Source organism: Abramis brama (assembly GCF_963993115.1).
Source record: "Abramis brama genome assembly, chromosome: 3".
Classification (NCBI taxonomy): Eukaryota; Metazoa; Chordata; class Actinopteri; order Cypriniformes; family Leuciscidae; genus Abramis; species Abramis brama.
This window is the reverse complement of record NC_139965.1, coordinates 62,367,971-62,392,049: the sequence shown is the minus strand read 5'-3', so window position 1 is coordinate 62,392,049 and position 24,079 is coordinate 62,367,971. Positions and strand designations below refer to the sequence as shown.

At 39.2% G+C, this 24,079-nt stretch overlaps 2 protein-coding genes across 4 annotated transcripts in view; one reads left to right on the top strand and one right to left on the bottom strand.

Moving 5' to 3' along the window:
* The window catches only part of LOC311079951 (uncharacterized protein), a 66,905-nt gene extending 43,302 nt beyond the window's left edge, over nucleotides 1-23,603 (top strand). Inside the window, exons 17-23 of the mRNA XM_084109677.1 lie at nucleotides 15,806-15,864; nucleotides 16,293-16,442; nucleotides 18,040-18,211; nucleotides 18,307-19,536; nucleotides 20,383-20,450; nucleotides 21,578-21,621; nucleotides 23,388-23,603. Of these exons, the coding sequence (XP_083965803.1) occupies nucleotides 15,806-15,864; nucleotides 16,293-16,442; nucleotides 18,040-18,211; nucleotides 18,307-19,536; nucleotides 20,383-20,450; nucleotides 21,578-21,621; nucleotides 23,388-23,460 (1,796 nt within the window). The 3' untranslated portion in view covers nucleotides 23,461-23,603. The remainder of the gene's footprint in view (nucleotides 1-15,805; nucleotides 15,865-16,292; nucleotides 16,443-18,039; nucleotides 18,212-18,306; nucleotides 19,537-20,382; nucleotides 20,451-21,577; nucleotides 21,622-23,387) is intronic.
* On the bottom strand, nucleotides 2,795-10,737 carry LOC311079385 (uncharacterized protein). Of its 3 annotated transcripts, none has more exons than XM_084108773.1 (9): nucleotides 9,803-10,737; nucleotides 8,412-8,476; nucleotides 6,192-6,372; nucleotides 5,998-6,100; nucleotides 5,826-5,903; nucleotides 5,106-5,743; nucleotides 4,698-4,897; nucleotides 4,123-4,282; nucleotides 2,795-2,975 (listed from the first exon to the last, which is right to left on the bottom strand). In XM_084108773.1, exons 2-9 carry the CDS (start codon nucleotides 8,418-8,420, stop codon nucleotides 2,824-2,826), a joined length of 1,521 nt encoding a protein of 506 aa, XP_083964899.1. In that variant the 5' UTR covers nucleotides 8,421-8,476; nucleotides 9,803-10,737; the 3' UTR covers nucleotides 2,795-2,823. The 3 variants fall into 3 exon arrangements, with proteins under 3 accessions (XP_083964899.1, XP_083964900.1, XP_083964898.1); XM_084108774.1 differs by having other exon boundaries at nucleotides 8,445-8,476; XM_084108772.1 differs by lacking the exons at nucleotides 2,795-2,975; nucleotides 4,123-4,282; nucleotides 4,698-4,897; ... (1 more) ...; nucleotides 5,826-5,903; nucleotides 5,998-6,100 and having other exon boundaries at nucleotides 6,319-8,476; nucleotides 9,803-9,829.
* Nucleotides 23,604-24,079: the final 476 nt, after the last annotated feature.

Here is a 24,079-nt window from a genome sequence, read left to right as displayed (position 1 = left end):
CACACTTCAACATCTGATTCAGTTCAGGAACAAGAGGCACTGTGAACACAACTCTTTAACATCTGATTCAGTTCAGGAACAAGAGGCACTGTGTACACTTCAACATCTGATTCAGTTCAGGAACAAGAGGCACTGTGAACACAACTCTTCAACATCTGATTCAGTTCAGGAACAAGAGGCACTGTGAACACAACTCTTCAACATCTGATTCAGTTCAGGAACAAGAGGCACTGTGAACACAACTCTTCAACATCTGATTCAGTTCAGGAACAAGAGGCACTGTGAACACAACTCTTCAACATCTGATTCAGTTCAGGAACAAGAGGCACTGTGAACACAACTCTTCAACATCTGATTCAGTTCATGAACAAGAGGCACTGTGTACATAACTCTTTAACATCTGATTCAGTTCAGGAACTAGAGGCACTGTGTACATAATTCTTCAACATCTGATTCAGTTCATGAACTAGAGGCACTGTGCACACAACTCTTCAACATCTGATTCAGTTCATGAACTAGAGGCACTGTGCACACAACTCTTTAACATCTGATTCAGTTCATGAACAAGAGGCACTGTGCACACTTCAACATCTGATTCAGTTCATGAACAAGAGGCACTGTGTACACTTCAACATCTGATTCAGTTCATGAACAAGAGGCACTGTGTACACTTCAACATCTGATTCAGTTCATGAACAAGAGGCACTGTGCACACAACTCTTTAACATCTGATTCAGTTCAGGAACAAGAAGCACTGTGCACACAACTCTTTAACATCTGATTCAGTTCATGAACAAGAGGCACTGTGCACACTTCAACATCTGATTCAGTTCATGAACAAGAGGCACTGTGTACATAACTCTTTAACATCTGATTCGGTTCATGAACAAGAAGCACTGTGCACACTTCAACATCTGATTCAGTTCATGAACAAGAGGCACTGTGTACACTTCAACATCTGATTCAGTTCATGAACAAGAGGCACTGTGTACACTTCAACATCTGATTCAGTTCATGAACAAGAGGCACTGTGTACATAACTCTTTAACATCTGATTCAGTTCATGAACAAGAGGCACTGTGTACATAACTCTTTAACATCTGATTCGGTTCATGAACAAGAAGCACTGTGCACACTTCAACATCTGATTCAGTTCATGAACAAGAGGCACTGTGTACACTTCAACATCTGATTCAGTTCATGAACAAGAGGCACTGTGTACACTTCAACATCTGATTCAGTTCATGAACAAGAGGCACTGTGCACACAACTCTTTAACATCTGATTCAGTTCAGGAACAAGAAGCACTGTGCACACAACTCTTTAACATCTGATTCAGTTCATGAACAAGAGGCACTGTGCACACTTCAACATCTGATTCAGTTCATGAACAAGAGGCACTGTGTACATAACTCTTTAACATCTGATTCGGTTCATGAACAAGAAGCACTGTGCACACTTCAACATCTGATTCAGTTCATGAACAAGAGGCACTGTGTACACTTCAACATCTGATTCAGTTCATGAACAAGAGGCACTGTGTACACTTCAACATCTGATTCAGTTCATGAACAAGAGGCACTGTGTACATAACTCTTTAACATCTGATTCAGTTCAGGAACAAGAGGCACTGTGCACACTTCAACATCTGATTCAGTTCATGAACAAGAGGCACTGTGTACATAACTCTTTAACATCTGATTCAGTTCAGGAACAAGAGGCACTGTGCACACTTCAACATCTGATTCAGTTCATGAACAAGAGGCACTGTGTACATAATTCTTCAACATCTGATTCAGTTCATGAACTAGAGGCACTGTGCACACAACTCTTTAACATCTGATTCAGTTCATGAACAAGAGGCACTGTGTACACTTCAACATCTGATTCAGTTCATGAACAAGAGGCACTGTGCACACTTTAACATCTGATTCGGTTCATGAACAAGAAGCACTGTGTACATAATTCTTCAACATCTGATTCAGTTCATGAACAAGAAGCACTGTGCACACTTCAACATCTGATTCAGTTCATGAACAAGAGGCACTGTGCACACAACTCTTCAACATCTGATTCAGTTCATGAACAAGAGGCACTGTGTACATAACTCTTTAACATCTGATTCAGTTCAGGAACAAGAGGCACTGTGCACACTTCAACATCTGATTCAGTTCATGAACAAGAGGCACTGTGTACATAACTCTTTAACATCTGATTCAGTTCAGGAACAAGAGGCACTGTGTACATAATTCTTCAACATCTGATTCAGTTCATGAACTAGAGGCACTGTGCACACTTCAACATCTGATTCAGTTCATGAACAAGAGGCACTGTGTACATAACTCTTTAACATCTGATTCAGTTCAGGAACAAGAGGCACTGTGCACACTTCAACATCTGATTCAGTTCAGGAACAAGAGGCACTGTGTACATAATTCTTCAACATCTGATTCAGTTCATGAACAAGAAGCACTGTGCACACTTCAACATCTGATTCAGTTCATGAACAAGAGGCACTGTGCACACTTCAACATCTGATTCAGTTCAGGAACAAGAGGCACTGTGTACATAACTCTTTAACATCTGATTCAGTTCATGAACAAGAGGCACTGTGCACACTTCAACATCTGATTCAGTTCAGGAACAAGAGGCACTGTGTACATAACTCTTTAACATCTGATTCAGTTCAGGAACAAGAGGCACTGTGTACATAACTCTTCAACATCTGATTCAGTTCAGGAACAAGAGGCACTGTGTACATAACTCTTCAACATCTGATTCAGTTCAGGAACAAGAGGCACTGTGAACCAAGTCGCAAGTCGGTTAACCTGTTGTACTCTCCTGACGCTCTTTTCTTTTCATTCTTTCTCTTCTGCCACCATCTCTATCCGGGGCCAGATATAGCCATCTCTTAATGGTGGAATCTATTTCCTTTTCTGTGGCCGCAGACGTCAGGTGGTTACGCCTCACAGCCGCTGAAACATACATGGTCTGAAATTAGTTTCTGTATCAAAAGAAAATATGGCTATTGGATTTTAAACGGATAGTTCACTTTAAAATTAAAATTCTGTCATCATATATTCACCCTTCAGTAAAAAAAAATCAAATAAAAATAAATCATATGCTCACCCTCAAGTTGTTTCAACCCTGTAAGCTGGCATTCTTCAAAATATCTTCCATTGTGTTCAGCAGAAGAAATTCATACAGGGTTGAAATAACTTGAGGGTGACTATATGATGACAGAATTTTCATTTTAAAGTGAACTATCCCTTTAAAGGACAATTACATTAAAACTGAACACAGAACCTATTGACAGACATTATGTAACATCTACACAGAGACTGTAAATTGATGCAGATCAGTAGTGAGTCTGGCACCATCCTCCTACCAGGTTCCAATATGACTCCAGGAGAAATCCAGTCTAAGCAGTTGCTTTTTACGGAGTCATGTGCAATTCAATAAGGACAGGTATATGACTACACTTTTTTTTTTTTTTTTTTTATCTCTGCCTTAGTGCAATGCTATGATTGGTTCAACACAATTTGCTCAGCAGAAAATAATAAGGACATTATGAATCATGGGAACCAGTCATATCATGTACGTCTACACTTTCAATTTAAACTGGTCTATGTATGTATAGATCAGTTTTAGTGGAATTGTCGGTTACACTATGTTTTACGATGTCCTTTTTACACAGTTGTAATTGTTATTTAAGAACAGAGTAAAATTATGTATCATGTACTTTCTATAGTGTTAGTATTAAGGTTTGGTTTAAAGTTACTGCATATAACTATTCATAATTCACTTTTATTATTACATTAAGTACATGTAACATGTAGCAAGGACACTGTAAAATAAAGAATAACAGAATTGTTTTTCTTCTCTCCTCATCTACCTCCTCTACATATACCTTCTTCATGTCCCCTCCTCTCATCTTTTTCTTTCCTCATCTCCCAATTTCTCCACCCTCTCCTCTTCCTCTGACTGATTTTTCAAACCCCCTTTCCATCCCTCACATTTCCATCATCTTGTTCTCCTCTGCTTTTTTTGTAACCTGAATTTAAATACATTTTAATTATTCTAAAAACTTAAACCACTCTTATGGCATTAAGTAAAACTTACCAATCACAACATCCCGTAAACGCAAGCGCTGGAAACCAATTTTTCCATTTATTCCTCTCATATTGATTTTTTTGGCCAAATCGTTAGTAACCAGTCCATGCATAACCCTCCAAATGCACTCATGAACATCCACCCCACCTTTGAGAGCCAGTGCGTGTACCTGAAATCATAATGATTTTTTTTTTTTAAAGCAATGGTTAAATACATCATGAAATGCTACGAATACTATAGGTGACACTGGTAACATAGAGTTATCTCTATCTCACACACACACACACACACACACACAAAAATACATTACAAATTACATCAGTCTGTTAGAAAAGATGTACACCATTTTGATGTAATTTTGTCTGTATTTGTTCATACAAGCACAAAAAGAAGCAGAAGAGAACTCAATTCAATATTTTCGTGCATCTGAGATGTGGCTGTCTGTGTGTGAGTGCTTTGAATGTGTGCACACATTCACGTCTTTACTGTTCCCACATTTAACAGGGGAAGTGCCACCACAAATAGATTGCAAGACTGTGGAAAACACTGAAGTTAGTCAATTTAGTTTTGATTTGTCAACATACCAACTGTTTCTGGAGGTCAGGATTACTTCGCAGTTGTTCCTCCATGTCCTGAAGAGAACTGACGTCTTTAAGTGGCAACACATTTTGAGCCAGGTCTGTCTGTGACTCATCAGTCGATTTCATACTTTGCAGGGTCTTGAAGATGATTCGCAGTTGGTCCATCATCATTTCCTGTTTTGTTAATATATTACGCAGGAGAGCTAAGAAAAAAAACAAGTTCAGTCACTTAAATTAGGTAAAATAGACTATTTGCTGGTATTATTATTATTTCTTACTAAAACTATTCCAATGAAAATCAAATTTAAAAGTTAACATGCTAAACCATCAGGACTTCTGGAACATCACAAATTATAATTATTATTATTTTTATTAAAAACAAACAACTATAATAAACATTAATATACTCACATGATTGCAAACTAGATGTCTGCTCCCTGGACTGGTGTGGCTCAGTATGTTTCAATGGGTCTGGAGAAGGCGCAGTGTGGCATGGTCTACGGATATCAGAGCTGGCATGGCATGATCTAAGAATTTCCCTGCTGGCATGATTTGGTCTACTTATCTCACTGCTGGTGTTGCTTGATGAGTGAATCTCACTGCTGGCATGCCTTAATGGACGAATCTCAGGGCTGACGTGCCTCGATGTACAGCGCTCAGTGATGGTGTGCCTGCTTGAAGATAACTTGGTGCTATAGTGATGACTTGAATGGAGCTTATGACTGTTGAGGCCTCTTGGGTTGGGCTCAGGACTGCTGTGGCCTCTTGGGTAGAGCTCAGGAGTGCTGTCGTCACTTGGGAAAAGCTCAGGACTGCTGTGGCCTCTTAGGTAGAGCTCAGGAGTGCTGTCGTCACTTGGGTAAAGCTCAGGACTGCTGTGGCCTCTTCGATGGAGGTCAGGAGTGCTGTGGTCTTTTGGGTGGAGGTCAGCAGTGCTGTGGCCTTGTGGGTGGAGGATAGCAGTGCTGTGGCCTTTTGGGTGGACCTTTACTGGTTCTAATGCAGGACCTTTGTGCTGCCTCACAATCTTTGGAGCATTGGGCAACTTTCTGCTCAGACGTACAAAAGATCTTAGCACTTTATCTGGTATGATAAAATAAACTATAATTTAAAATTGCAGAAGATTCTTACCCTTTCTTTGACTTTTTTTCTTTCAGAGTGCTTTCCATCTCATCATCATCCTCTCCAGGGAAAATATTGTTTTTAGGTCTAAGAACATATTCCATAAATTCAAGATATGCAATTATTAGTAAATGTTGTGCACCATCAAATCATTTAAAAATAAAATAAAACTTCCCCCTACATTCTTTTTCTTTTAAATTGAATTGGCGAGTTCCCTCCATCACTTCCAATGTCAGTGTGATCAACAGCTTGAGGAAGTTTTCTTCTAGCTTCATTGTAGTCATCTGGGTAAGTAATTTTAAGAAATACATGAGGGTTTTAGTAATACATAACATAAGTTCAGTTTATAGGAAGAAGTGAAAGAATGTTACTTACGGGATGTGAATATAATTCTGGCCTTATGGGGCTTCCATTCATCTCCAGGACATTCTTGCAATTTTACAGCTTTTGCTACATCAATTTTATTTGGAGGCCACATGCACTCTCCATTTTTTATCCAGATGGAAGGCACAACTTCTACCTCATTGGTGTTGTCAAAAACAACTATGTGAAACATCTAAAGATAAAACAAATCAAAACATACTCTTTAGCCAACTGAAATACTAAACTAAAAGGGCTATTTGTCTCAATGCAATAGTGGAACAACAACAAATCGGTTTTGGAATGGTAATCTCACAAACTTCTGGGGCTTATTTCGAATCATGAAACTTTTGATGTTGGTAGAGAGGTTGGAAACAACACAAATTCCCAGCTCTCTTGAGTCGATAGGATATGTAAAGAAGTGGTCCACCTGTTTATATTCTTTGGCCACAATGTACACTACTCCTTTATCCTCAACAATGTTCTGGACCAACACCAACTTGTTTTCAATTTTGATGCAACAATCTCTCTCTTTGACCTTCACAACTACATCATCTGAAACAAGCACTTTATATTGACGAACTTGTCGTGAGAAACATTCTGGCACTGGCCCATCCATGTGCTCATTTTCCAGTTTTTGAGTTGCCTCTTTAACATTAGGACTGTAGCTGCCATTTTCCATCTCTGATAATCTGCGCATCACCTGAGTCAAAGGATTAAGTGGCCCTCGAACCAATTTTTTAAGTTTTCCTAAGAAATTTTCAAAGGGAAATGCTGATATACGGTCTAAATTGCCATGGACTTTGACATCTTCACTGAGATGCACCAGACCATGAATATTGTAAACCAAAAACTCTTCACCGTAAAGCTGGCCAAAGTGTTCAACGAATGACACCAACAGAGTTTTAGCAAAGTCATTCAACTCCAAACAATATTTTGGACTTGCCAAAATGTACACACCTACTGACAACAGCATGAAGTTGTCATAGATCTGAGGCTGTAGAATACCACTCAGCACAACTGGACCAGTGTACAACAAGAATTGGCGTAGTTCGGTGGCTTTCCACCTACATCGTTCAACCAGAGCCCGTGGCCTTCGAGCAAACTCGCTTGGTATGTAATTTCTCAGTGCAAGAAGTCTATCTGTAACCATGGAAGCTTGACTAGATGAAATGCGACAGTGCAAGGGACCAGTGGTGCTGATCCACAAGTCTAAAAGACGCCTCATTACACCCAGACAAACAAGATGCATATAATCGTATGGAAAACAAGTGATCATGTCAATGCCAACCTCTGTAAAAGGTGAGTGTTGGACATGGTGTTCTTCATCTGTTTCTTGCCTAAAACTATCATCAGTTCTGCCCCTTGCATTGACCTCAGGAAATGTCATTCTATTTGATTTTCGGACACCTGATTGGTGACACTTGTCACATCCATAATATGCAGTGTGGGACTTTACACCTCTGATGAAGGCTCGGGCTGGGGTGTCACACACAACAGAAACAACATTCAAAAAGAAGGTTTTCTGCTTGAATAGAAACCCATCTTTCAACACTTTCAGCTCTTGAACCAGATCATGAAGATATTCAGTCAATGAATTTGGCTTAGAAGTACCACAAAACAATCCAATTAAAATTGGTTTCTTGGTGTATCCTTGCAACAAACCAAGAATTGGCCAAAACTGTGTAGAAGTACTCTTGAAGAGGGGCAGACCATCAAAATTCAACTGTAATTTAAAAACATGTCTGTCTGGCACATTTGACCAAATTGCATCTAGAATTTTCCAAATAGAATTCAGAATTCCACAATAATGGAACATTCCACCAGCTACACTGCTAATTTTGAAGCTTGCATTTGTTTTCAGCAACGTTCGTCCATCCTTTGGCAGAGAGGGATGATAGATTTTGAGGATACTGAGAAGCGCTGACAGAGCTATAAGAGATATTCCAAATTCAATTGCCCAGTCTGCCAGAGAACTCTGCAAATCACCATCCATCTCACTACATTGTTCTCCAAGATCAGGAAGATCCTCAACAGAAGCTGCAGTCTTTTCATGTACTTCCTTATCATCAATGCCATCAACTAGATCCTCATCACTTTCATCACTAATTTGCATGTCAGATTCCTCTGCATCATCAACATAAACACTTGTCTCATCATTCACGTTTCCTTCACTATGGTGCTCATTTTCCATTAGTTTACCGACTAGCCTTAATGCCCTTCTTCGTGAATTACCCCTATCATTGTACATCCAAGTCTTTTCCATACCGTGGCTTTACTCAGGTCTTTTGATCTTCAACCTGAAACAAACAGAAGAGAAAAAAATATGTATATAAATTATTAATAATATAGAAAGCAAACACACACCAAACAAAAACAATAAAGAAAATTATCAATTAATTTGACTACAAGGCCCGTGAACACTTTGATAAGTTTGTTTGTTTTTCAATTTAAAATGAAATAAGCAGAAACAAGAAAATGGTGCCTTAAATATTTTTTTTCATTTGTTCCAAAAATAACCAAAAATGTAAGATTTTGTCAGTTATTCATGGTTTTATTCATGTTTTTACAAACGTAAAAACATGAATAAAGGGTTTTTTTTATTTAAAATTGAAAGACAAACTATCAAAACACATAAACCCATTTGATCACTTGCTATATAATTTGTCACAAAAAAAAATCTACAATGCAGAACAAACTGCAGAAATTAATGAGTGACACCACAACAAAATCCACAATGGATAAGAATGCAAACACACACACACAAACATACACTTGATGTCAAATGTTAGGAGGTCCAAAACTAAAACCTTTTCACTTTTACTCATCATGGCTACATTTACTTGCTAAAACTTGTCAAACTGTAGCCTATTCCAAACGGTTATTCCAGACTGCTAGTGTGTAATATATATGATAATACCATGTAAAACATGCAATGATAGCATAATTGCAAACAAAACCTGATGCTTCATTTATGTTATGTTTTTTGTTTGTTACAATACTTATTTTATCTCTCTGTATCTCTGTGTATGTTAATTTTTAATAGGGCTTTGTGGGGTTTATATATATAACACAAATTAGCATGAAAATGATCATCTCTATAGATATAAATATCGTAAGGGAATACACATTAAAGAAAATATAGAATATATTCATATAGAATATAAACAAAATTAATCAACATCCTTATGGTAGGCTATTTATATTTGTGTGTGATGTTTCAGGTGCCAACCCAGCAGACACATTAACGTTGTGGCAACGTCTGTGGCACGTTGCATTGTCTAGTTATGGCGACCTTCTGGCCATGTTGTTTAAACGTTGTTAGAAGGTTAGGTACGTTGTGCCAACGTTCTGTGTTTGCTGAGAATTGCTGCTACACATTTTTGTATGTTAATCCATCAGTGTATGTCACTTAAATTGAAATAAATAAATGGCTGAGCCTGTGATATAAAATAAAGATGTCTGATGTCATCTAACGATAAATGTTATCGACGCACATTTAGTGAATTACAACATTTTAAATAACATCTACGATTATACATTGTGGCACATCTTTAACATTTAACTTTCCGAATATGTTAACTCATAGCCTACTAACTGTAAAATTCAAAATGATTATTACTTACCAAACTTCGCTCGCTTTGTTCTAGAAGAAGTCGCAACCGTTAGTGAAGTGCAGCCTCAAGTGCATCAGTGCCACTGCCTGCCCGCCCACTTTTTAAACTGCGGCGGCGCTGGATCCGGAAGTATCAAATTATATATTTTTTTAATTTGGGTTGAAGCGTTTTAAACCATTATCTAAATCGGCTAAATCGCAAGATTACACAGTTTCACTTAAAGAAAAAATATTTTAAAAAAAGAAAAAAAGGAAAAAGTACAAGATTGAGTGTAAAGACTACAATGATGTACAACTACAAACCCATGAAGCATTGCGTTTTAGGCGCGCTATCTGGGCGCGCTTTTCTAGATGCGACCTGATTGGTGTCATTTTTTTGTGTGTGTGCCATATGAGCAAATTGGCCTTATCTTGTGCATGAAATGAGACAATCAAACAATTAAAGTTCTATTCTATCTTGCTTTGACCTTTCACACTAACACACAATATATTGCTTATTACTTATGTTGCCCTCTATTGTAAACCTCTTTGGATAAAAGTGTTTGCTAAATGATTAAATGTAGCCTAATGTATATTTAAAGTTTATGTTGTTTCATAAAATTCATTAAACCTTGTTGATAGAGACTAGAGAGAATAAACCCACGCTGCAAACAGGAATAGGGGAAACAGCTGTGTTGTATGAAAATATTATTAATTATGAAATATCTGAAATTACATTTTAACTATGGGATAAGTCTGGCCACACATATTTGGGCCACATTTCTATATTTTATATGTGGGCCAAATAATACACTTAACCACTGGCCCATATCCTGTTTGCCACCTTAAAGACGGTCCAATCTCCCCATAACCGGGCCATGTTCGGTTCACATGCCGCATGCCAGTGCCGACTGAATGCCAGATGTGCCGGCTTCATGCCAAATCTGGGCCAGAATTCTTTGCTACCTGGGTCGGCCCGCATGTGAACTATGACGTGAAAATTGGCCCGAAGCCCGGCCCTAGGGGCGTAAAAAAGTCGGGGCCCGTCGGGCTCGGGCTGAAATGCAGGGCTCTAATGCTGGCACCCAGCGACCCAAATCCCCGACCTGGAAGGTCACGACGTGCCTGACTTCAGGGTCCGAGTGTCAGCGGCATAATCTATGGAGATATGCTTCAGTCTCTCTGCATATGTGTGGAAAATTACTATGTTTATCTATTTCTTAGCCAATCAGAATCATTCGACCGTGGAAATGGTATAACTGCTGTGATCTTTGTAAGCGGCCTACGCACTCCTGTGTGAGTCTTGAAGCTGAACTTCTGCTGATGAAACTGCAAACTATCTTCAGTAAAACTTTTCTTCAATTTTTTATAATTCCGGGTCTTCTTTCAAACATCTGGTCCTTGGGTCCTAAACTGTTAACCCCTAACAACAGTAATAGAGAAAGCAATAGAACTTAAAATTAATCAGTTAAAAGTTAGTCCAACAGTACCGTTACCAGTAATAAAGCCTTGGTTACTTTCAGATGCAATAGTAGATTTTAAATGATTAGAAAAGAAAAATAAGGAAAAGGAATGTAATTCATGTAATGCGCAGACATATATTAATGAGAACCACAGCTATGTCCTGATTTACACAGATGCATCAAAGAGATAATCAGATAGGAGTTGCTTTTATTGTTTCAGGTTTCAATAAGGAAAAGAATCAGTGATGAGTTATTATCTGTTTATACAGGGGAAATGATTGCTATTATTAGCAATACAGTGGACAGAGGAGATGAGACCTTTGAAATCAGTTGTTTGTTCAGACTCAAGTTCATCATTGGATAGCATACAATAAAGTCATTCGGAGACCAGACATTTGAATAGAAATACAGCAAACATTATACAGAATTCAAATGATGGGACTTACAGTGATATTTGTATGGGCATCTGCACATGTTGGTATCAAAGGAAATGAAATGGCAGAGAAGGCAGCAAAAGAAGCCATTAAAAACAATGATATTAATATAAGTGTTAGTATTAGTAAGAATGAAATCAAGAGTATTATTAAGGAAAGGTTGAAGGTAAGGTGGGATATGGAGAAGAACGGTATCTGGTTTTACAAAATTCAAAAGAAAGTGGGAGAGATGAGAAGTGCAGGAAAAAATAGAAGAGATGAGATAATAATATCAAGGATGAGATTTGGACATACAAGACTAAACCGCACACTTTATAAAATGGGTGAATCTTGTGCAAGAAGAAACTGTGGAACATGTTATGTTATACTGTCAGAAATATGAGTCTGAAAGAAGGATTCTACGGCAAAATCGAGAAAAAAATAAAAACACTATTTATATTAGGAGATATTTTACAAAACAATTCTGGAAATGAATGTTATAGTTTTACATTTCAATATCTTAGAATAACAAATTTGTGGAAAAGGATATAAAAAAATAATAATTAAAAAAAAGTCATTTTGATTCACATTCCATACCATTTGGTGGCAGTAATACACCATTTCGTTGTTTGTCAACCGCCAATAAAACCTTAAAGAAGAAGAAGAAGAAGAAGAAGAAGAAGAAGAAGAAGAAGAAGAAACATCCATAGGCTTTATTCTCACATTGCGTTATTTATTTGTTCTGAAATACTCGCCTTAATTCTCAGTAGTTTTGCAGATCTCGGATCAGAACAAAATCACATTACAGTCAGTAAAGCTCTGCAGCCAGATATTAACACACACACACGAGATGTAAAACACAGGATCGTTCAGCAGATATTAAAGGGAAAAAGACCCTCAGTAACTTTGATCAGTTTCTGTTACACTGGAAATCTTCTGAAGCGATGTATAGTTTTTGATATTGGATAATCAATTAACCCGGCCTCCAGGCAACATAGTCTATTTTAGTTTATTTTCATTAAAATGAGACACTCATTTATTGACCAAACCTTTCTCAGGGGAGAAATATTAATCATTGAAAGTGCATAAAGTGGTCACATGACCCACAGGGGTCCATTCTGTGTCTAGTTTCAGCACATGAGCACAGGTCACATGCCTCCATATTCTCCCATTGAAAAAATAGCATTTTTTACTCATTTGCATCCAGTTAATTACCCACATAAAATATGAGTCACCTTCACTGGTAAGTAAAGAAGTATTTTAAAGAACTTTATATATCATCAAATGTTTTAGAGGACAGAACAGAAAACTGTGTTGCCTCAAGGCCATACCAGACATACTGTTGGATATAAATATTATATTTGTAAGGAAAAGGGTTAACATTATCTAAATATATTTGCATTTTTGCATGATTTTGTAATGCACTTAGAATAGTAATTCACATACTAAATCTGCACATTTTCTGTAGCACCTAAAAAGGTATAAAACAACTGCAGTTGATGTGATGAGAATGAGGAGGATATAGTGAGTGAATCCTGCAGGGAGAGAGTGAAGATGGAGATAACTTGATATGGTTTGATAATAATGGTGTTCCTCTATGGTACAATTTTGCCTGAGAGCTGTATATGAAATGTTACTTTTTATTAAATATAGAATACATTAAGAGCTTATTAAATGTGTCAGTTTAAGTGTCTGGTTGAAAAAAATTAAGGATATAAATAAATATTTATTTTGTATAGGTGTAATCTCAACCTATTGAGATTAAGATACTTATAATTAACAAAGAAAAGCGCCCTCTGTCAGATAGAGTGAGTGGCTCTTAAAAGAGCCTTTGGGGTCCGCGAGACCGCAGCGCTTATTTGGCCTTGGCGGGCTTCTCGGTCTTCTTGGGCAGCAGCACGGCCTGGATGTTGGGCAACACGCCGCCCTGAGCGATGGTCACTCCGCCCAGAAGCTTGTTCAGCTCCTCGTCATTGCGCACCGCCAGCTGCAGGTGCCGGGGGATGATGCGGGTCTTCTTGTTGTCCCGAGCGGCGTTTCCAGCCAACTCCAGGATCTCCGCGGTCAGATACTCGAGCACAGCCGCCAGATACACAGGAGCTCCGGCGCCGACGCGCTCGGCGTAGTTGCCTTTGCGGACAACACAGTCTCACTCCCTACACGTCAAATGTCTGACGCATGGTCCAGGAACCCTGGCGTCATTTTTTAACGCACTGGGTATACCCTTGGCGTCATTTTTCAACGAGCAGGGTAGTCCTATAGATTGAACCGGGGACGTTCAACGTTGAAATTTGACGTCTTGGGTAAGCACACCACAACATGTTGTCGGCCATTACAACAAGACTATACTACAAAAATAAAAATGAATAGGCTACAAAAAAACGATCTATGCCAGGGCGAGTCAAATGGCAGCCCCCAGATAATTTTTATCTGGCTCTCCAACTGGTTTTTGATGTTTTAAAACCCTCGCAATCTGATAGCAAAGGTTTAGCGCGTTCATCAGTGGTGAGTTTAACAACGCACATGGTGTGCAACCGCATTCAGCGGTGAGTTTAACAACACTCAATTTAACGATCGATCTAAATTATGCCAGGACGAGTCAAATGGCGGACCCCCGATCATTTTTATCTGGCTCTCCAACTGGTTTTTGATGTTTAAAAACCCTCGCAATCTGATGTCAAAGGTTTAGCGCGTTCATCAGCGGTGAGTTTAACAACGCACATGGTGTGCAAGTGCAACCGCATTCAGCGGTGAGTTTACTCCTTTAACTAAAGCATGCTGGATAACAGATTTTTATCGGATTTTTTATTTTATTTTAATAAATATAATATGCTACGATTGTGTTCAATTAATCAGTTTATTTATACATTTTTTTGTTTATTATTAAGTCCTTTAAAACAATTACGCTGACGTCACCGGGTTATCCCAAAGTTCATTGCGATTTTCCTCTTGGTAAGTACGGTACATTAATATACATGGATCTATTATTCTTACATTTACACATCTAAAACTGTTGAATCAGGACAATAAGTTGTGTTTAGAAACTTTAGTTTTGTAAGGTGGCCATTTCTTAGGACGATTATGATAGAATAAGACATTATAAACATACAGTTTTCTGCACCAAATGTGCAGGCTAGCAAAGTTAACGTTAGCTAATTAAATTCAAGTTAATTTTTGTCGCATACAATCATGTAACTTAAGGTACGATCATAGGGGAATATAAGATTTTCAGTATTAAATTAGCCCGCAAAAATTATCCAACATTGTAAATGTTCAGAATGAAGAACGGTTGGCAGATTGGTCTGTTTTACAGTCTCACCCCAAAACGTCATATACTGACGCGTCTTGACCATGCAGGTACCCCCATAACGTCCATGTGTGACGATTCGGGTTATGGGTAGGTTTAGGTATGCGTTAGGGTACCGCTAGGAGGCGCTGCTGGTGCGCTTCTGTCTGCGTCTCATATTGACGTTAAAGGGGTACCCTTTTCGTCGTATGTTGACGCATGGTCAAGACGCGTCAGTATATGACGTTTTGGGGTGAGACCGGGCTGGACATTAATGATAAATTACGCAAAATTATATAATAAAACACCGAAATAAATCATCCATTTTTAACAATACTACAAATTCATAACTACTACATTGTGGCTCATCACAACTTTTCAACATGAAATAAAACAATATGCAAGTAATGTAATAATGCTGTCATAAATTATTGACTGATTCACACACACACATATGCTATATATATATATAGCTTCCAAAATTAAAATGAGTGAATTAGAAAATTTGTGTTTGTTGACGCTGTCTAAAGTGCACTGTAGAAAATGCATGGGATAGAGACTGATATGACTATGACTGAAGTGCATGGTTGTTGTTGCAGTGACGCTAAATTAGCTAAAAGTTAACCTGCTTTAATTGTTTTCATTGTTTTGGTAGAAAGCAGTTATGCCAATAAGTTGTGTACTGTTTGTTGACAATGTCTAAAAAAGTATGTTATTATAGAAGAAAAAAATGTGTGTGTGTGTGTGCGTGTGTGTGTGTGTGTGTGTGTGTGTGTGTGTGTGTGTGTGTGTGTGTTTGTGTGTGTGTGTGTGTGTGTGTGTGTGTGTGTGTGTGTGTGTTTGTGTGTGTGTTTGTGTGTGTGTGTGTGTAGATTTCAAAATGCCTCGAAAGAAGTTCAAGCCTTGCCCCTCCTGCCAAGTACCTAATCAGGTGAGGGACAGTGGAATAGAGCATTATGTGCAATATTCAAATATGTGTTTTTAATGTCCTACATTTAGTAGGTCAATTGGATACTAAAGTATGCTCCTACTAAATGACCCTGTATGATATCTGTACTGTGTTACAAAACAGTAATAATGTAAGGTGTCTGGGTTAATAACAATATGTATTACTTATTTTGCACCAAACGCCATAGGCAACATTTATTAGAGTAGTCTGGGTGTCTCCTACATCTGCCACTTTTACTGTATTATTATAATAATAATAATAATCCTGTGTAAATTTAGAGACCTATTCTGAATTGCATTGTGTGTTCCTATCTTTCCTGTATACAGCCAAATTAAACTGTATCTTGATTGTACTTCTTCTCTGTGACTGTGGATCTGATGTCTCACTTTGGTATACTTTTACCAACACAGGTGAGCCGCAAAACCTGCAGCTCTTGTTTCACAGCCATCTCCCAAAAAGCCAAAGTGACGGCCAAAAAATTGTCCCTGGACAAGAATTGGGGGGAAAGGGTCAGAAAAAATAAAAATGCGTCAAGAGTGGTGGACTCGGCCAATATTGCAGTAAGTATAAATGCTCATATGTAATTAAGCAATATGATTTGTTTCACTTTTTATTAATATTGTGTGATAGGGCAAGGGCGTCATTTTACAAAAATAAGTTTAATCTGTCAGTGAATGAATTTGAGGTAGTCATAGATGGCATTGGTGTAATATTATTTTAATTTATTTGTCATTTGCTTGACATGCATGGAATAGACTTTCTTTTTGACCAGGTGCTCATGTACATTTGTTTACATATACAACCGGCTACATTGTAAACATAACCTTGCTTTAGTACCACACAGACAATGCATGTTACTGAAGTTTCTGTCTCTGCTAAAGGCAGATCACAGAATTCAGACCCAGAGTCACTATTAAAGACAGTCTTACATGATTATGTAGACTAAGTACTGTAGATAACATGCTCCCTTACACTACCACTACAAGCATGTGAATATTGCATTTCACGCTTATAGTGCTTTGCGCTGCTGTAATTTTAGAGAAAGTGCATGATGACGTGACAAAATAACTGAGGACATGCATGAAACCCATTCTGTGTGCAAAATATGTGTTGGTAAAAGCAAGGCCATATTCCAGATGTCCTTTTTCAAAGCCACAACTTAAAAAGCATTTGAATTACTACAGGGGAGATAGTAGGCTAATGTCACATTAAAAGATAAAAGGATTCAGCCATACCTACTGGAGTAGGACCAAGTCCAGATTCTGTAGAGCAGCTGGCTATTTTATGATTTTTAACTTTATGTTCATTGGTGGCCTTCCCAAATGAATGTTTCTGTTTGTCCCATAACCTACATTTTCCGTGGGGAGAGACAGGTAGACTATCTAAGGGGGGAGGAGAGTGTTTGGATCAGGTTGATATTTGGCCATAAAGAGGGAGTCCAGTCAAAATGTATTTTTCATATATGTATTATCATATTTTGTTTTGTGTGTCAAAAGCAGGGGTTCTCAAACGGTTTGAGCCAAGGGGACCATTTGTGTGGGAGAACAATTTCCAAGGACCCCCTCATAATTAAAACAATTAAGCATTTCTATTTTCTTGAAATTGTGTCCAGGTTCACTATTCTGTGTTTTCTAGCTGGTGTGTAACTGGGTCTTTAGTCAACTTTGGAATTTGAATCCCTTAATGATGTGGACTGACTCAAACATTCATCCATGTTCATCAGCTATCTTAATAGCAAATAAGCCAAGCTAAGCAGCAGGAAGAATGGTTCATCATGACCTGAGTGAAGTGATTTACAACAGATTAACTTGATTAGTCATAATCACAAAAAAAGTTAAATGTTAATGTTTTAATTTATTAGTGCATTTACAATCAAGATTGTATGTAGATTCTAGATCATTACATTGTCATTGATAGGCATTTCTTAATGATGAAGCACAACTTTCTCATTCAAAGCAAATCCACTTTGAGAACCACTGGGATAGATCACATATGTAATGTTTTTGTTTCTAAGGGGAAAAGCTGTTAAGTTTGATTATGGTAATTGTGTATATTAGAAACAGTAGCACTAATGTATTTAATGCCTTTTTTTCAATAGGGTGGAAAATAATGCAGTGGACTGGGAATAACTAATGTTTGCTGTCTGCATTTTTACAGGTGAAAAAACTAAGTGCATTGGGCTATGTCCCAATTCTATTTTTTGCCAAAAAGGATAAGGCCTCTGGAAAGTGGGCGTGCGATGTGGTGACCGATCTGCCACCCACTGAAGAAAACCTAAAAATTGTGGCCTCCATGAGAAAGGCCTACAATTTTATATTGATCAAAGAAGGTAGGATTTGTGTCATTTAAGTCATGACAGTTTTAAACTGGGTTTTTTCATGATGGGGAAATATTGAAAATTAACATACACATACAATATTGTAGGGAACTCCACAACAACATTGCCAGAGCCTCAGGCCCAGCATCAGGCCCAGCCCGAGCCCCAGCATCAGGACCAGCCCCAGCATCAGGCCCAGCCAGAGCCCCAGCATCAGGCCCAGCCAGAGCCCCAGCATCAGGACCAGCCAGAACCCCAGCACCAGGCCCAGCCAGAACCCCAGCATCAGGACCAGCTCGAGCCCCAGCATCAGGACCAGCCAGAACCCCAGCACCAGGCCCAGCCAGAACCCCAGCATCAGGCCCAGCCAGAGCCCCAGCATCAGGACCAGCCAGAACCCCAGCACCAGGCCCAGCCAGAACCCCAGCATCAGGCCCAGCCAGAGCCCCAGCACCAGGCCCAGCCAGAACCCCAGCACCAGGCCCAGCCAGAACCCCAGCATCAGGCCCAGCCAGAGCCCCAGCATCAGGACCAGCCAGAACCCCAGCACCAGGCCCAGCCAGAACCCCAGCATCAGGCCCAGCCAGAGCCCCAGCATCAGGACCAGCCAGAACCCCAGCATCAGGACCAGCCAGAGCCCCAGCATCAGGACCAGCCAGAACCCCAGCACCAGGCCCAGCCAGAACCCCAGCATCAGGACCAGCTCGAGCCCCAGCATCAGGACCAGCCCCAGCATCAGGCCCATCCAGAGCCCCAGCATCAGGCCCAGCCAGAGCCCCAGCATCAGGACCAGCCAGAACCCCAGCACCAGGCCCAGCCAGAACCCCAGCATCAGGACCAGCTCGAGCCCCAGCATCAGGACCAGCCAGAACCCCAGCACCAGGCCCAGCCAGAACCCCAGCATCAGGACCAGCTCGAGCCCCAGCATCAGGACCAGCCAGAACCCCAGCACCAGGCCCAGCCAGAACCCCAGCATCAGGCCCAGCCAGAGCCCCAGCATCAGGACCAGCCAGAACCCCAGCACCAGGCCCAGCCAGAACCCCAGCATCAGGCCCAGCCAGAGCCCCAGCATCAGGACCAGCCAGAACCCCAGCATCAGGACCAGCCAGAGCCCCAGCATCAGGACCAGCCAGAACCCCAGCACCAGGCCCAGCCAGAACCCCAGCATCAGGACCAGCTCGAGCCCCAGCATCAGGCCCAGCCAGAGCCCCAGCATCAGGCCCAGCCCAAAACCCAGCATCAGGCCCAGGAAAAGGAGACATTTTATCTTTTAGATTTATACCCTGTCTCTCTCCCTGTGACGGAACAACGCCCCCCACCAAAAAAAAGAAGAAAGTGTAAGTGAACTTTGGTCTTAGCACACTATGTATGAATTTCCCCTTTTTGTAATCATGATTCATGAAATACAGAAATCTTCAGGTGAATTTAAGTCCAATCGATTAGTTAATAGTGAGTAATTTTTAGTGGCCAGCCTGATACACAAAGGAATTTGTCCTTGCATACATACCTTTCAGTACTGAACACACACTCTAGGAGTAGAGTAATGAGCAATACACACATAAGTAGAGATGAATACAAATACACACACACATATCACACACATCAGTGGGCAGCCCAGATAGCTTATTCCCCACGTACCACTGTTCACAAGTCTGCTTCAATAACCTTTCGACTAGGCAGTAGGATAATTAGGTTACATTTCGGCTATGAAGTCACTGAATTTGATGGCTAAAGGGCCGTTCATTCCAGGAACAATAACTATATACGTATAACCATAACGATAAAAGCCTCCAGACTGACCAAGGATATGCAAAGTCTCACCTTGTGTTAATAAATATGGTTAAAATTTGATGGGTTCTTATTGGCTGTTAGCTTTTTATCGTTCTCAAAATCGCTTTAAAAGTGATTCCCAACAATATTGTTCTCCATGTCATTTTCGTTATAGTTTATCATATTAACGAGAACTATATATTTCTTAAAGTTATCGTTCTTGGTGTGAATGGCCTTTAATATATGTATTCTTTAGTTATTTAGCTGTTTTTTCTGACGTTTTCAAAGTTCAAGGACAATGGTTACTGTTGTTCCCCAGGTTTTGTGAAACTTAGTTAAGAATTTGTTTGTTTCATTTTAATTTTTTTTTGTCATTTATGGTTAATTATTATTATTATTTTTTGTCATTTAAGGTTGCCGGAAATGTAGTAGACAACAAGTTTTCCGATATGAATCCATAACAGGAAGGAGGATACATAAGGTAAGTTTAGAAATATATTTTTCACTAGGCTGTCTGATCATCTCTCCATTGTATGTGGCTTATCTGGCATTTCACATATCACAAAATACTGACCATTGAAGCAAGTGGTAATTTTGAGCCCATTTAAGGGTATTTTAGAGTAACTGCTGTGCTTTTTACATTATCTTCATATTTTAAACAGACTTAGACAAGTCTTGAGTTGGAAAAACATATTTTTAATGAGTCCGTTTTTATAGTAGACATCGTCATTGCAATTGACCTTTCACAAAGTTCCGCCTCCCTTAGTTATTGTTGCTATGCCCGACAAGCTATGTTCCTACTCAGTGAAAAATACATTGTGGAGCAGAGAGGAGACTGACAACAGACCAGCTTACTTTTCAGTTACTTTTGATATTAAACAAAGTCTCGCCTTTCAAATTTGGTCAAATGTACCAGTAAACAGTACAATGTAAACAGTAAATAACGTTTTGTGGTTCTTTAATGTGTCTGTCAGATTGCTGTAGAGCATCAGTTAAAGCTTCTTGTGAACCGATCATCTCTTCCTTCTAGTTCAGTTATAGCATCAATTAAACATGAATGAACATAAGAAGGAATGTTGTTTTAACCGCAGAAAAGCATCAGTACACTCCGTTTCTCAAGTTCAAATCCTGGCATGTTAATCTACTATCTCTCCTGACGGTGCTGTCAGGCAAAATGGCGGATGGCGAAATATGATTGGTCAGATCGCCTGTCAATCAAGCGCTGTTTGGGTCAATTGGACATTAACAACAAGGCAAAGCTAATGTAACAAAACAGAGCCACACCGGACAATATTTTTATGACATAATTATTAGCCGTCTAAAGCTCCAATATTATTAATACTGAATTAAATCTTTTTTTTTTTTTATAATTAGCATATGAATTCAGAATACTTTCAAACATACAGTATATACATTCAACACAATGTGATGATCCTGAGAAATGATAGGCTATTGCGAATCCCATGAGGTATATAAATTCATATTCCTTATCCTTCTATTTTATGCAGGGTTGGAATTTAATGACAGCCCTACTGAAGGCAAAGTGGCCTTGTCACAAAAGTTATGACATTATAAACCTGATTATTATATGTATGTGTCTTTCTGTAGGGAAAAGAAGAAGTTAAGGTCAAATGGTTACCTTGCTCTGCATGGTAAGTACTGCTTTATATTGGTTAAAATTGCCTTTATACATCTCCTTTCTGTTTCCACTTTTAACCTTCTCATAGGTGGTGGATAACGGTTGGAATGTATATTGTAGCACACAAAAGTTTGAATGTACAGGTGGTCTCAAAGTTTTGCAACCAACAAGCAGCGTTGAGAGAATTGTCATGTCCACTAGGTTTTAAAGGGTTAGTTCACCCAAAAATCAAAATGATCTCAGTTTTTACTCACCCGCGTGTTGTTCTTACCCCGTAAGACTTCCATTTATCATCGCATCACAAAATATTATATTTATGATGGAATCTGAGCGCTGGATAAGTTCCCCATTGACTTCCAAGGGGCTTAACTTTGCTCGATCAGAAAACGTATTAAGACATCGTTTAAAATAGTCCAAATGACTCCAGTCGCTCAACCATCCATTTATCAAGCGACGAGAATACTTTTCCTCGCCAAAAACAAACAAAAATTGCGAATTTATTCCAATATCCATTTACTTGTGTTCTGCTTCAAAGCTGTTTACGTAGTCTAACTGCGCAGAGCTTTGAGGTTCTACGTCACCACGCAGGCTCACTATTGGCCAACGCAGGTCACGCGTATGCCGTAGAACCCAGAAGCTTGCGCAGATAGACTACGTAAACAGCTTAGTTGAATCGAGCAAGTTTAAGCCCCTTGGAAGTCAATGGAAGACTTATCCAGCGCTCAGATTCCATCATAAATATAATATTTTGTGATGCGATGATAAATGGAGGTCTTACAGGGTTAGAACAACGCGCGGGTAAGTAAATACTGAGATCATTTTGATTTTTGGGTGAACTAACCCTTTAAGTACAGAGTCAATGCAGCCTTATACCAGGAGATTTTAGAGGATGGTTGCATCTGCTGACAAGCTTTATGTACATGTTGATTACCTTTTCCACCAGGACTCTGCCCTTGCTACAGTGCCAAAACTGCTTGTTACTGGTTTGCTTAGCATGGTATTGCTGTGCTTAACTCATCTCACCTTAACACCATAGAGAGAACAATGATAGATACCAAACCCAACATTACAGACAATCTCAAAGTCACTATCAAAGCAACCTGGCCTTCCATAACACCTCAGCAATGCCATACACTGATGGCCTCCATGCCACACCACACTGATGCAGTAATTTGTGCAAAAGCAGCCAGACCAAGTATAGAGTCAGATTCGTTCGTTTATTTTCAAAAGGTCAACATATCTGTATTCCTCTTTATTCTTATATTTTGAGATGATGATTTTTGGTTTTCATGAGCTGTAAGCTTTAATCATATAAAAAATGGCTTGAAATATTGCACAATACTGTAATTTTGGAGACCCACCTGTATTTTAATTAGACTATTGGTTACACTGTTGGTATAGGATGGATTAAATGCAGTGTCAAATATTGTCTACAGGATTTAGCCACTTGCTCTTTTCAGTACCATACCTGATGCCATGAATAATTGCCCCTGTGTGATTCTATGTAGGAAGTAGACATTCACCAATTTATTGGCAGAACATCAGTATCGACCAAGATCATCCATGTTGACTGTTATCGGCTATTGGCTTGTTTACTTTCAATGACTTTATCGATGAGAGTGGCTGATGTTTATGTTACATTGCATCAAGCACTATATATATGTATATGTTTGTATAAAAACAATGAAATACAAGAGCGTACAATATTTATGCTGTGAAACTATTATGTTAAAATGGCTCCTCTGTTTTTCACTGATTTTGTGTTACTGATACTTACAGTGGAAAAATCTGGGAGGAGACATGGGAGCCGGCCTTCAAGTTTTCACCATGTCCCAAGACTGCCGATGTGTGACTTCACTCAGACAGTAATTGTCGAGTTCGCCTTTACGGGCCATCCTGGTTTTGGATGTTACGATTTATGTATACAAAGTTAATAAATTAAGTGTTTTCTTTATCAAATGATTTTTGTTCAAATAAAAAGCAAAGTATACCTATATTTATGTTTATGTCTTTCCATTCATTTTGTGGGTTAGCCAATCACCTGAAATCTCTTCAACGTGTCAAATGATATATTGCAGTATGATGCACTTAAGGAAGGTGGGACATGTTTTCACTCATATTAATTGACACCCATTAAGAGACAGTTGATTCCACCAGCTAAACCATACATTTTTGAATAAAGGGTAGCTGAGGTAGGCAGGGGTGGAAAAACGAACAGGCTTACGAGGACAGAGGTCAAGAGGGTCCAGAAGCTTCTAAAAATGTGAAAGCATGGATTCTAATTCAGGAGGGTTTCTGAAGGCTTTTTTAAAAGGCAAGTCACATGAAACATGCTGCTGCACTGTTGTCTACCATTGACTTTAATGCACTGAATGTGTGTGTGTAAGTCTTCACTGTTTCCCGGATGAGAAAAAGCAGAAGACAATTATATGTGTTTTGTGTGTGTGTAAATATATATATATATATATATA

Coding starts and splice junctions, on each gene's coding strand:
- LOC311079385 (XM_084108772.1), bottom strand. CDS start 8,442: ATGGAAAAGACTTGGATGTACAATGATAGGGGTAATTCACGAAGAAGG.